Here is a 12,664-nt window from a genome sequence, read left to right as displayed (position 1 = left end):
ACACACACACACACACACACACACACACACACACACACACACACACAATCTCTATTGTTCACAAAGTGGGCTAAATGTTAATTTTTCTAGTCAAAGCCACTTTCTCACAAGCTCTTCTATTGAAACAGATTCAGATCAAAATAAAATGCAAAGACAGGGTTTCCTTCTCAGATTGAAAATATACAGCTGCAACACATGTACATTTAAATTATCTGTGATAAATAGCCCCTTTTTTTTTAAATGTACCTCTGAGAAAGCTCCTGCACTTATTTTCAACAACAATAACAGACTGATTAAAAGAGATGGGGAGACACAGGGAGAGAGGGGTGACTATGAATGGGTCCAGCACGAGTCGAATGGCGGGTCAGCAGAGTTAGTAACGTCATGTGCTTGAAATGTCTGCGCTGCATTTTTATGAACTATGATAAACTATCTCCAAGCTTATCCTGTACTGTCCGACAATTCCTCTATGCGACAGTAAGTCGCGTGGTTTTGACACAAATGTTACCCTATTTCTACAAAAAAAACGGAGCCATAACGTGAGGTTTAAGGTAATGGAGGCTTTTATGCATTGGTGTGTTTCTTTAGAAATAGACAACGGAGAAATAGAGTCTTTAAACGCTTCAGATGTAAAAGGTATTTACTGCCAAAGTGGCGCCAAAATGAATGGGAGTCAATGGGATGCCAATGGTGGGTGATGGCTTGTTAACAACAAAATGGCGCCATAGGAGGTACGCTTTGAAGAGGCTGGCTTACCCCCTCCTTCTTTACCCCGATTGATTGAGAACTTCCTGAGTCTCTCGTCAGCTTTGTTGCACCTGTAGAGCAAGACAGATGACAGCAAGATTATTCAATTCCCATCAAAAACTTTGCACCCCCCCCATATCAACCTGTGCATTTTCATTAGCTAGAAGAACTGAAATCACCTGTTTGGGTGTTCAGAAGCTAAAAAGAAGTTATCAAATATCTAGTCCCCCCCCCCCCCCCCTTACATAGAGTATATGCAGGAAATGAATGACTTAGCATTACATTATTATTCTAATACGTCTTGCAGCAGGCTGAGTCCTCATTTATTATTGTATGTATGCTTTTGTGAAACAGCAACTTTCAGAGAAATTGTTCAATAAAAGTAGAATTTACATTTTATTTACATTATTTATGAAAAACAATATGAAAACACCAACCCCGGCAGACACCAAGTGAAACTAAAGCAAATAACCAAAACAGTACAAAAGATTTACAGTGACAAAAGTTATTCAAAAACAAACACCGTAACTTACTTTTCACCATGTCAAAATTGGAGTGCAAGAGGACAAAAAATAAGCATGCATTCTACATACCTGAGCCAGTTTAATTTGTTTTACCTATATGATAACATGTGTTGTGCCAACCCAAATCAATAAATGTTTAAAAGCACTGTAGATACAAGCTCCAAATATAATGGTGACAGAAAGAGGAGTACAGTGTCACAGAGGTCTGCAGATAGAAATGTGGGACAGACGATGCCCAAACATCCAGTAATATACACAGACAGACTTTAAAAAGAATCCCATTTCCAGAACATTCACATTTATACATCCAGTTTTAAAATTTTCATTAACACACACAATATCATTTACAAGAAAAACCCAGCAATTCAAGTAATTCCAACATTTAGTGGCATCACATGAGTGAGCAGCTGGACTTGGCCGAGGTGGTCCAGCGCAGCCAGCTCAGTTTCTGCTCGGTGTACGGGGGGTAGCGCAGGCTGTTGAGTCTCTCCAAAGCCCAGCCGCGCAGCATCACGGCCCGCCGGTGGCTGAACGTCTCGAAGCTCCAGCGCCCGTGGTAACTGCCCCAACCGCTGGCCCCTGGAAGGAGCGGGCGAAACCACATCTCCGGTCAAAAAAATTTAAATATTATACTTATGTTTAAAGGCATTTTCCGGTCTCTCTTTATGGTATCAATCAGGCTACACATGAAAAAAGCATCTGTTAAAAAGGCCTCTCTCAAGCTGTTCTAACTACTTTATTTCATTGCACTGCACAGCATGAAGAGAAAACTACAGTGCAGTTTGTATGAAAACACATTACCCTGATAATAAAGACATAAAGACTGTCTTCTCATGTGTCAGTGAAATGGTCTCCAAGTGTATTGATGATAGTAGCGCAGTGGATGTGACACATGCCTTTGGTGTGGGAGATCTGGGTTCAAATCCCTCTGCATTACATCAACCAATGTGTCCCTGAGCAAGACACTTGACAGAGGTGTGTGACCTCTGATACATAGCAATTGTAAGTGGCGTTGGATAAAACACATCAGCTAAAACACATGTAATGTGAAGATTAAGTTTTAAATGACCCCGATTCATTTCTTCTAAGCAAAGACAAGTGTTCAGACCACAAGGTGGGACCCTGATCCGGCCGGTCGGCCTCGAGTTAAAGTAACCACCTATCCACGGACTAAACACACGCCAACGTTGTAAAACCAGAATCGTCTGCTGGACTATTTTTGGGCACGTTTTATCCATCAATTCATATGCGAAGCTTTTGAAACACCACATCCAACTCAAATACTGAATAAAAAATTACTTTTGGTAAAATTACCCAGCTTTAACCATAAACTTAGAAGTCTTAACAGTACATATCTGTCTTTCCAGGGTGGAAGAGAACAGACAGTTATGGATGAACGTGACAACTTTAAATGAGACCGCTGAAGACACCATAGGGGACTCGGAGTCATGTCACTTCCAGAAGTTTTCTGATGACTCAGCAGTTATTAGGTGTATATTCTTTTGTTTTTGGAATATTCGTTCCTGAATTCCATCCTTTTTCATATTGTTATATTCTGTATGTGTGCTGTGTGTCTGATGTTTTGCTTCTCTAGCACTGACATTTCCCAATTTTGAATCAATAAAAGTCAATCTTTTCGTGTATGTAGCTTATCTGTAGAATATGTCAGACATTAAATATCTGTTTGAACTAAAAATGAAAATAAGAAAACAGAACGTGTACTCGTCTGAATATTCCGCATCAAAACTATTCATCCAGACAGATGAATGCGCGACCAACCGTGGTCCAATAAAAAGGTTGGAATATTAGCGCCAGCCCATTTACCACGCCTGGTTAAGATGTCAGCTGTGTGGGACTTCTTTTAAAGACCCTTTTTAAGGGGGCTCAAGCGAAAAAGTTCATTAGAGTGTGCAAGCTTGTCTGTTAGTGACAGGACACAAATTACAGGCTCAAATGGCATGAAACAGGTTTAGTATCCTGTGTGTCTGTCGCCGATGCTTCGCACCTGTACCGCCATCAAAGGAAAGGGTTAACAGAAACGTAGTGTTGGCCAATCAAAGGTGGTGGTGCCAGACTACCGCCTTTGGCTGAGTTTCTATGTGTCAGAGCGAGAGGCGGAGTCTGGTTGTAAAGTTAAACGTTGGTAGTCCTCAGAGAATAAATTGGTCATTTTATGGCGCGGATTAGAACCCAAATTGAAAAGTAAGCTACTACAATTGCTGAATGTTAGAACATTGTTCCAATGGGGGAGTACAAAGACACACTGGGCAGCTATAAGGGGTTCTGCACAATTCAGTGAACACTGCAGCGAATCCTGAGTTAGTGCATCCGTGAATGGGGTTGATATGTGTGTGTGTTCTGTGATTACAGGTGAGCATTGCAGTTGCTAAGGTGATAGGTGATAGTGTACTATGGTGCGAAACAAGCTTACATTTGATAGTGGATATCAATAATGCAATGGGAGATAGTGATATGGAAAAGTTATTTAGTTATTTATTTCCAAAAAATATCCGGCACCTGGTAAAGATGCCTCCTGGGCGCCTCCCTAGGGAGGTGGTCCAGGCACGTCCTGCTGGCAGGAGGCCCCGGGGAAGACCCAGGACTAGGTGGAGGGATTATATCTCCAACCTGGCCTGGGAATGCCTCGGGATCCCCCAGTCGGAGCTGGTTAATGTGGCTCGGGAAAGGGAAGTTTGGGGTCCTCTGCTGTTTGGGCATAAATTTGCCTCTCCCCAGCTGCTGAGTGGAGCCCAACAGAGCCCCTAAATTCCAAAAGAGTTGTGACAGGGCGCTTTGCGACGGTCACCGTAGCGATGCGCTACTTGAACTTTCAACGTTAGGGCATTGACTTTCAAAGATTCATAATAATATGCTAATGTATGTGACCACATGTTTGTTTGGTTACCTGTTATTGTGTTTAGCTTTATCCGTTACTCCATTCATCTTCACAGCTCTACAGTTATCACGTGGTTTTCTAGTGCGCAATTTGAACAACTAAGACTACGGTGATATATGTTTTCCTTTTTGTTCTTTTGACTCACAAGTCCAGATCGTTGCTACTTTGGAAAGTCTTAGATTTTTTTATATTATGTATTTTGCCTTTGGCCTTAATTGGGGGAAATAAACGTTACCCTCTTTTCTCAAAAGCTCAACGTCTGATTCATCCTTCCGGTTACACACCTTACTACGGCCACTGGCAAGATCTACCTACAACAAGGGTTTAGAATGTTGAATAGCGGGGTTACACCTACCTACACCCCCAAAGGGCAGGGTTGGCAGGGCCATGTGGATGATCCCGTCATTGGAGCAGAATCCTCCACTGCTGGTCTTCTCCAGCACAGTGTTTACCAACTGCAAAGAGGAAGGGCGCCCACATGTAAAATATAAGACATTCAGGGTTCTTCCTGCATACAGGAAGTGTTGATTAGCAATGTGTGAATAGCAATTTACCAAACAACACAGACTCATTTCCTTTACTTAATGTGGACCGATCATGCTTACATGCTCCCCTCCCCCACAAGGCTCATTCTAAGTCAGGAGAAACCCTGGACCATATGTCTACAGCTATGATTGTGGGAGGGTGTAGAGTCGTGAGATCTTACGGAGGATTCTTCAGAGAAGACATAGAGGGCCAGCGGCTTCTCTTTGCGGTTGACAAAGTCGATGCCTTCCTGCAGCGACTCGACGGTGATGATGGGCAGGATGGGGCCGAAGATCTCCTCCTCCATCAGAGCGTCGTCTTCAGCCACGTCCACCACCACTGTGGGAGCTGACATAAGACATCGCTACTTTAAAGACATGGTTAAGTGTTATGATCCCAAATATTTAGGAGAAACAAATATGAGCCGCGTTAGTTATCAATCTACCTGTGGTGTCTTGTAAAAATCAACTTAACACCACAAGAGAACACTGTATCTGAGGTTTAAGTTAAAGGTAACTACTGTTTTTTCAACCTTTTTGTGTCTAAGTGACTAATGGGAACAACGATCTTTGACATTGATCCAGTATTTGGCGAGATCGCTGCCGTCAGCAGCGGAGAAACAAGCTACAATGTAAGTTAATAGGGGTATTGTCCAGCTTGTATTTTCCCTCAGAAAAGTGCTTGTTTTGCTGCTGACAGACTCAGATTAATATTCCTAGTGTCTGAAAGCATTATGGAAAGGATCCCTACAGAGATATACCTTTAAAACCTCTTTAAGACCTTTCTGTTTAACAAGAAACGTCTATAAAGTCACTAGCGCTAAACCCACCAGACTCCATATAAAAAAACAGTACTTTTAGCGTGTATAGAACCAACACATTTTCACAAGTAAATCTGTAAACTACGCGATCTCGCTCAATACTGGACCGGTGGCAAAGATTGTTGTTTCCATCAAATTATAGTCTTGCTTCTTGATTTTTTCGGTCTCTGCTTCTTTTTGCCTTTGTCTCCTGTCTCCTAGAAAGAACCAGTCGTTTCCGGAAGTGTACTGTTTAGGAGCCAACGCAATAAAAAGGGGAGTTCATATATATCTGACTGCTTGAAATTTGTTAACGGAAACCATGTGTAGAAATGTACAATAATATTCGGAGGGGACGCATCGCGATGCATCGGGATGTTGAATTGATTCAAAGTGTTGACAGGGTAGTCAAATCAGTGTAGCAGTGAAGATTCACAGCCCTACGTCACACAGAAAACATAATTCTCTCTTTACGTGTTCTCCAAGTAGCACCAAATACTCCTTTCACTGCACTGAACAACCCAGTAAACTCACCTATGTATTTGTCCTGCTGGTTGCCCTCTCCTCCCACAACAACCTTTCCTTTGGACTTGCCGAGCAGTTCCATCAGATGCGTCCAGTGTCGGGATGACACGATGCGGGACATGTCAGGACAGGTCTGAGGGTCCTTGGTGTAGAAGTCCTCCAGGGTCTGGCGCATTGCGGGCAGCAGGGCGTCCCGGGTGGCCTTCGAGCACAGCACATAGTCTGGAGCCACACAGCTCTGGCCGGCGTTAAAATACTTTGACCACACCAAGCGCTGAGCGGCGGAGGCCATGTTCACCCGGCCGTATATCAAGCACGGACACTTGCCGCCCAGTTCCAACGTCACGGGGGTCAGGTGGTCTGAGGCTGCCCGCAGGATGCTGCGGGCCACAGTCTGAGAACCTGAAAGACAGAGCTGAAGAGTCACGTGTCAAAAATGGAAATGATTCGTCCTCTCACAAACGTAGTTCCAACATTCAATGACAATCTGGCTGCAAGTAATGAAGATATCTTGCTATGGACCTAAGTGTTCATCAGGATCCTGAAGTGCCGGTACTGGACAAAAAGATACCAATGATGTTTCCTTTGTCTCTAAAGATGCCTATTATTTCAAAATCAGTATGCTATTATTGTACACAGAGTATTTGGAGATTTAATATTAAATCATTTACTGTCTCATGAAGCTAGTTGACTGGATTGGTTGCACACAGCATTTAAATGAAAAGTAAAGTATGTATACAAAAATAAATAAAATAAAAGGCAGATCAGCACATTAACATACAGATGTTTATTCAGTGAAAACATCCAGTTTAAAGCCAGACTAGTAAACCCTTTCACACCAAAGGCTTGCACATGGGTGGGTTGCACAAGGTTTGATTACAACGTGCACACGACCTGGCTAGCTACTGTGTCATTGGTTGGAAATGGTCACAGGTCACTGTGGCCCTGGTCTGGATCAACGACAGTTCCTTTACCGGATAATTCCGGCAGAAGTTCCAGATGTCCCCAAATGTCTGCTTTCTTTGCGATTACGTACGTAACTCTGGTCGCTGTGAGAGACGGCAACAGGACCTCTGAGCTAGCAAGCTAACGTTGCATACTGAAAATAGCAAGTTTGGAAGAACAAATGGATGGTGCAACAAGGGAGGCCTGCTTGGTTCTTTTGAGGAATGATTGTAAACATTGTAAACACGGTGCCGTTGTGAAATAGCCTTGAGAAGGAACTTGCTGAAACGTGTTTGTTCAAAGTAGTTTTAGTTGTGCGACAGAAAACTCCAATTGGAAAGCTAGCTGTCTGGATTGACCCTGCAGAGATCTGAGGACCAGTTAACCATAGTCCACGGAAATCCATCGGAGGTCTAAAGAGAAAGCAGAAGGAGTTATGCTGAATATAAGCTAATGGTTTTTGACCACATTTTAGCATGTCCCACGAACAAAAGTAATGGAAATTCAATGTGCTGACCATAGATGTAATTATTTTGCCAAGTTTGCACACCCTAAATTTATAATTTCATGAAAAAACCTACATCTTTTAAAAGCAGAGTAATGCTTTGGATATTGGCATTACGTGTTGCCTTATTTTGGTGTAAAGGACACATACCGCATCTACAATGGGAATGCAGTGACCTGGAGTTGTTGTTTTTTTGTTTTGTTTTTTTACCTGTGTAGAAGATGTGGTCAAAGCGATTCTGCAGAAGTGCCTTGGTCTCCTCTGCTCCTCCAGAAATAACCGCATAACATTCCTGCCAATATAAGAGTCCTATCTCCGTAAAAGTGTCAGGTACACTGTCTCAAGCTCCAGCTTGTCAACATGAGCACAGCAATGACAAACCCATATTGAGGTCACACCTGTATTGTAACTGTAAGTGCCATGGTGCACCATGCCAATTGGCATAATTATTATAAATCATATTTCTGTATCAGTGCCTGTCCCCCAAACAGGCAGTGACCGCCCACCAAGAGTCTGGGTCGGTCTGAGGTTTCTGCCTATACAATTTTTCCTCGCCACTGTCGCACCAAATGCTTGCTCGTGGAAAACTTAAAAAAAGTTGGGTCTTTGTAAATTATAGAGTGAAGTCTAGACCTACTCTATTTGTAAGGTTTCCTGAGATAACGCCTGTTGTGATTTGACAATTAAAACAGTTTTTAAATATTTCGTAGTACATCTTGGTCACAGTTCTTTACTACCAAGTCCCTAAAAATGCATATGTGACACAGCTCTTCTTTGTTAATGAAGTGTTTTTAGATGCTTTGCCTTAAATCTGGGTTGGCTCACCACTGTAACTGAACATGCAGATTTAAAAGACACAGGAACGGAAAGACTCAAAAGTTGCATTTACCTGAGACAAATATTTGGGGATGAGCTCTGCTATCAGACGGTCTGTGGCGGCGCTGACCTCTGAAGGCTTGATGACGGCACAGTTTCCTGGTTGGAGACACCATCATCATCATCATCATCATCATCATCATTCAGTCAGAGAAGACCGAAGTAATACCTTGACAAAAGTTACATTTTTACATCTTTCAAAAAGAAGCTTAAAGGCTGTTTTTAGCCCAAATTTAGCCTCTTGGTCCTCTAATCTTACTTTTTAGTAAAGAATGTTTGAGGTTATGTTTGATTTGTACATGTCTTACTGGAACAGAGTATAAGGAAGTTTGTGTGGCCGATTCTGAAGATTCAAAAGATTCTGTAATTACTTTGGCAGAAGAACCTGGAAATGAATGACTTCGGTCACTATGGCATCAAGTAAAGACATTTTCTGTTTTGTCGCAATGTCCTAACAAGAACAGAATGTTTTGAGAAGTCCTGCCAAGATGCTGACATCTCAGGGTCGAGTGCAGAACAACAACTGTATCAGCTTTACATTCTATGACTTTGTTTAGAATCTTGTTGGACAGCTTGTGACTACAATGAAACGCACACCAAAAAAAACAAAAAAAAAATAGTAACCAAACTTGTATCTTTCCATTATATTTTAAAAAGATAGTCAGTCCAACCTAGCAGCAAACATGCCACGTTAACTTAAAGCTCCACCAACAATTATTTTTATATTACAACAGATCACATGACCATAGGCGTGGATTTTGGTGGGGACTGTGGACCACATTTTGAAAACCTCAAGCTCAATTTACTTAAAAATTGAATGTTCATAACACATAATTCTTGAGTGACAGATGCCAACAAATCCACAAAAATCTCTATCCCTGCAGGGCGGTTGAAAAAGCTTAATGTGGTTTAATGTACCTAAACAATGACCAGTGATTACAAAATGTCTCTCTCACGTTAAAATCACAATAGTGATCAATATAATCGTGATTATCATTTTGGCCATAATCGTGCTGCCCTCATGGTCACTGGGAACAAGCAAGTCAGGGTTTTTCCTAACCAGAAACCCTAGATGAACAAGACAGTACAGACTCTTCTCAAAGCCCAAGATGCACACAGGTCTGGGAATACAGCCAGGTACAGCTCAGCCAGAGCCAACCTGAAAAGGGCCATTAGGGAGGCTAAACAGGACTCTAAAAGACAAATAGAAGACCACTTCACAGCATGGCAGGGAATAAAGAACATTACATACTAGAAGGGCAGCAACTCCACGCTCTCAAACACAGATGCCTTGCCGGCAGAGGACCTAAACTGTTTCTTCGCTCGCTTCGAAGTCAAAAGTCAAACATTGGGTGTTCTGTCCCACTCACAGTGCAGGAGTGTGATGTGAGGCAGGTGCTCATTTGAGTGAACCCAAGGAAGGCAGCCGGTCCAGACAGTGTACCTGGAGAAGTGCTCAAAGAGTGTGCTAACCAGCTTACCGCTGTGTTCACCACCATTTTCAATCTGTCCCTTGCCCAAGCCACCATTCCATCCTGCCTGAAGACATCTCAGTCTCAAAAAAGCCCTCACCCAGCAGTCTGAAGGACTATAAACCGGTGGCACTCACCCCCATAGTTCAGAAGTTCTTTAAGAGGCTGGTACATCAAATTCAGTCTCCCATCGACCCTGGATCAACACCCCTTTGCCTACAAAGAGAATAGGTTTCCGGATGATGCCATCACCATAGCCATTCACACAGCCCTAAACCACCTAGCGCATAGTGGTACATATGTGAGATGTTCTTTGTAGATTACAGCTCTGCATTTAATACAATCATCCCAGACATCCTCATCAGAAAGCTGTATGACTTTGGCGTCTCCTCTCCCATCTGCTACTGGATTATGTGAAGCTTGGCCCCCACAAATCCTTCTCGCTCACTCTCAGCACCGGCTACCCCCAGGACTGTGTGTTAGGCCCTCTGTTTTTCTCATTGTACACCCATGACTGCAACCCCTCTTAATCTAGCAACAGCATCATAATGTTCGCAGACGACACCACACTTGTCAGACTCATTTCAGGAGGAGACGAGGGGGCCTACAGAGCAGGTCCACAGACTGGTCACATGGTGTACAGAAAACTTGTCTCTCAACACCGGGAAAACCAAAGAACTAATCATAGACTTCAGGAAGTGTTGTGCCGAATACCTCCCTCTTTCCTTCAATGGGTATCCTAAGTAGAGGGTTCACATCTTTCAACCTGTTCACCCACTGTTTGTTACATATGTCTAAAAACAAGGATTAGTATATTTAGGAATAGCTTATTTCCCAACGCAACAATAGTCATAAATAAAGCTAACGTTTTTAGTTTTTTTTAACTCAGCACTTTATCACATTAGAATATTTATGTTCCACTTAGTGTGAGAGTGGGCAAGTTGTGTTTTTATGTTTTGGTTAGGATGTGCTTGCCGGGGAATGCATATTAATGTTAAAAAACCTCAAATTGAAATTTTAATGCCATGGGACCTTTAAGTTTTGAATGCATTAGTAGATATAGTTTATATCATTTTTAAATGTATGTTTACTGTACGATAACATTTACTTATATTTGTTATGCAAGACATATACATGTATCTTAATTTTGACCTAACAATTGTAATTTTCACTGTAAATGAATATTGGTTCTAAATATCACTTTAATTAACTGCTTATAATCTGTATTAACTCTGAAAAAAACAGTATCGTAGAACCCTAGTGAAGACCAAAACCAGAGCTAAGAGGGAATAGTGGACTTGTATGGAATGATAGGTTGCTCTGTGTCTGGTGGATGTGTAAATAGAAAAATTGCTAACAAGGTCACCTCATCAACTTATACAATGATCAAATGTCAGTTTTTGAGCCATAATTTTATCCCAGTTTGTTTCTGTCCGCCTTATGAATTCAAGTCTGGCATTAGCTCTTTGTTTTGGTCTTCACTTTCTCTGGGGCCCGTTTTCAGGAGGCAATATAAGTGAAAACTTTAACTGTCATTTGTGTGTTGTTTTTATTTTGTCACACAAACACATTGAGTTAACCTAGTGTATACGTTGGTGTTGCTATGGTTGAGGATGATACCTGCAGCGATGGCTCCAATCAAAGGTAAGACGAGGAGTTGCAGGGGATAGTTCCACGGCCCAATGATCAACACAACTCCTAATGGTACCCTCCGCACAGAACAGTCATCAAGCTTTGTGGCCTGGAAATTGACGTGAACATTGCATGAAAGTCTGAATATATACTGCATGGAATGAAATGTGAACATATGGAGTGACAGTAGGAATATACAGAATCAAAGTTTGAATATAGGGAGTGACAAGGGGAATATACAAAATGAAAGTTGTGAGAAAGCAGTGGTGAACCTACAAGGTTTGTGCCGACATACTCTGGCTGCATCCAGCTTGTGAGGTTAGCGTTGGCGTAGTGCAGCTCATTGATCACTATATCAATCTCAGACATAACGGCCTCGAATTTTGGCTGTGGAGCAAGAACAGTGAGAAAGAGAGGTTAGAGCTTAATGAACTGTAGCAGACACAAAAATTAAGACAACTGAGGATAAGATTAGTGACTTTAAAAACAACCTGCATGTGTGCCAAAAACACACAAATTAAATAATGAGATGGCAAAGGTAGTCCATACATTTACAAAATGTGTTTGTGTGTGAGAACTTGGCACAAAAAAAAAAACAATTGGAGAAAGATATTACATTTTTAAGCAGTTGAAGTAGAAATAGAATTGAAGGAGTGAAAATACTTTGCGGAAAATGTTAAGTAACTTTTACTTTCAGGCGGTTTTGTTGGGAGCTTCATAAAATGTTGAATTTCACCATCATCCGAACAACTAGGGCTAGACCAGGGGGGTCAATCATACGGCCCGAACCGGCCCGTAAAAAGGGACCAATCAGGTATTTAAGTAAATAATTACCATTCCACCATACCATTTACCACAAACGTTAGAGAATTTCTTATTTCTTGTTCCATAAATTTACGACTTTCTCTTAGAAATTCGGAATTATTTTTTCGGAATATTTCCCCTCTCTCCCAGGTCCGTTACGTTGTTTTTTTCCCGACATTGGCCTTAGAACGCTCTCGTAGCAAAAGCAACTTGGTTTTCCGACAAGAAACTTAGTGGCAGAGAAACTTTCTGCCCTTTCTGGGTGGAAGTAGCTCAGTCTGTGGGGAGTTGGGGTGGGAACCGGAGGGTCGCCGGTTCAAGTCCCCGTACGGACCCAAGAACGGAGTGTGGGCTGGTAGCTGGAGAGATGCCAGTTCACCCCCTGTACACTGCCAAGGTGCTTTTGAGCAGGGC

The 12,664-nt window shown here is 42.1% G+C and overlaps 1 protein-coding gene across 1 annotated transcript in view; it reads right to left on the bottom strand.

Moving 5' to 3' along the window:
- Positions 1 to 1,581: 1,581 nt before the first annotated feature.
- The window catches only part of aldh3b1 (aldehyde dehydrogenase 3 family, member B1), a 28,942-nt gene continuing 17,859 nt past the window's right edge, over positions 1,582 to 12,664 (bottom strand). Inside the window, exons 4-11 of the mRNA XM_034893529.1 lie at positions 11,723 to 11,833; positions 11,435 to 11,555; positions 8,356 to 8,441; positions 7,677 to 7,758; positions 6,026 to 6,418; positions 4,874 to 5,040; positions 4,523 to 4,622; positions 1,582 to 1,850 (exon numbers count right to left, since the gene is read on the bottom strand). Coding sequence (XP_034749420.1) covers positions 1,663 to 1,850; positions 4,523 to 4,622; positions 4,874 to 5,040; positions 6,026 to 6,418; positions 7,677 to 7,758; positions 8,356 to 8,441; positions 11,435 to 11,555; positions 11,723 to 11,833 — 1,248 coding nt within the window. The 3' untranslated portion in view covers positions 1,582 to 1,662. The remainder of the gene's footprint in view (positions 1,851 to 4,522; positions 4,623 to 4,873; positions 5,041 to 6,025; positions 6,419 to 7,676; positions 7,759 to 8,355; positions 8,442 to 11,434; positions 11,556 to 11,722; positions 11,834 to 12,664) is intronic.

Source organism: Etheostoma cragini, chromosome 15, assembly GCF_013103735.1.
Source record: "Etheostoma cragini isolate CJK2018 chromosome 15, CSU_Ecrag_1.0, whole genome shotgun sequence".
NCBI lineage: Eukaryota > Metazoa > Chordata > Actinopteri > Perciformes > Percidae > Etheostoma > Etheostoma cragini.
Note: the sequence above shows the minus strand (reverse complement) of the source record. Positions and strands in the feature narration are given on the sequence as shown.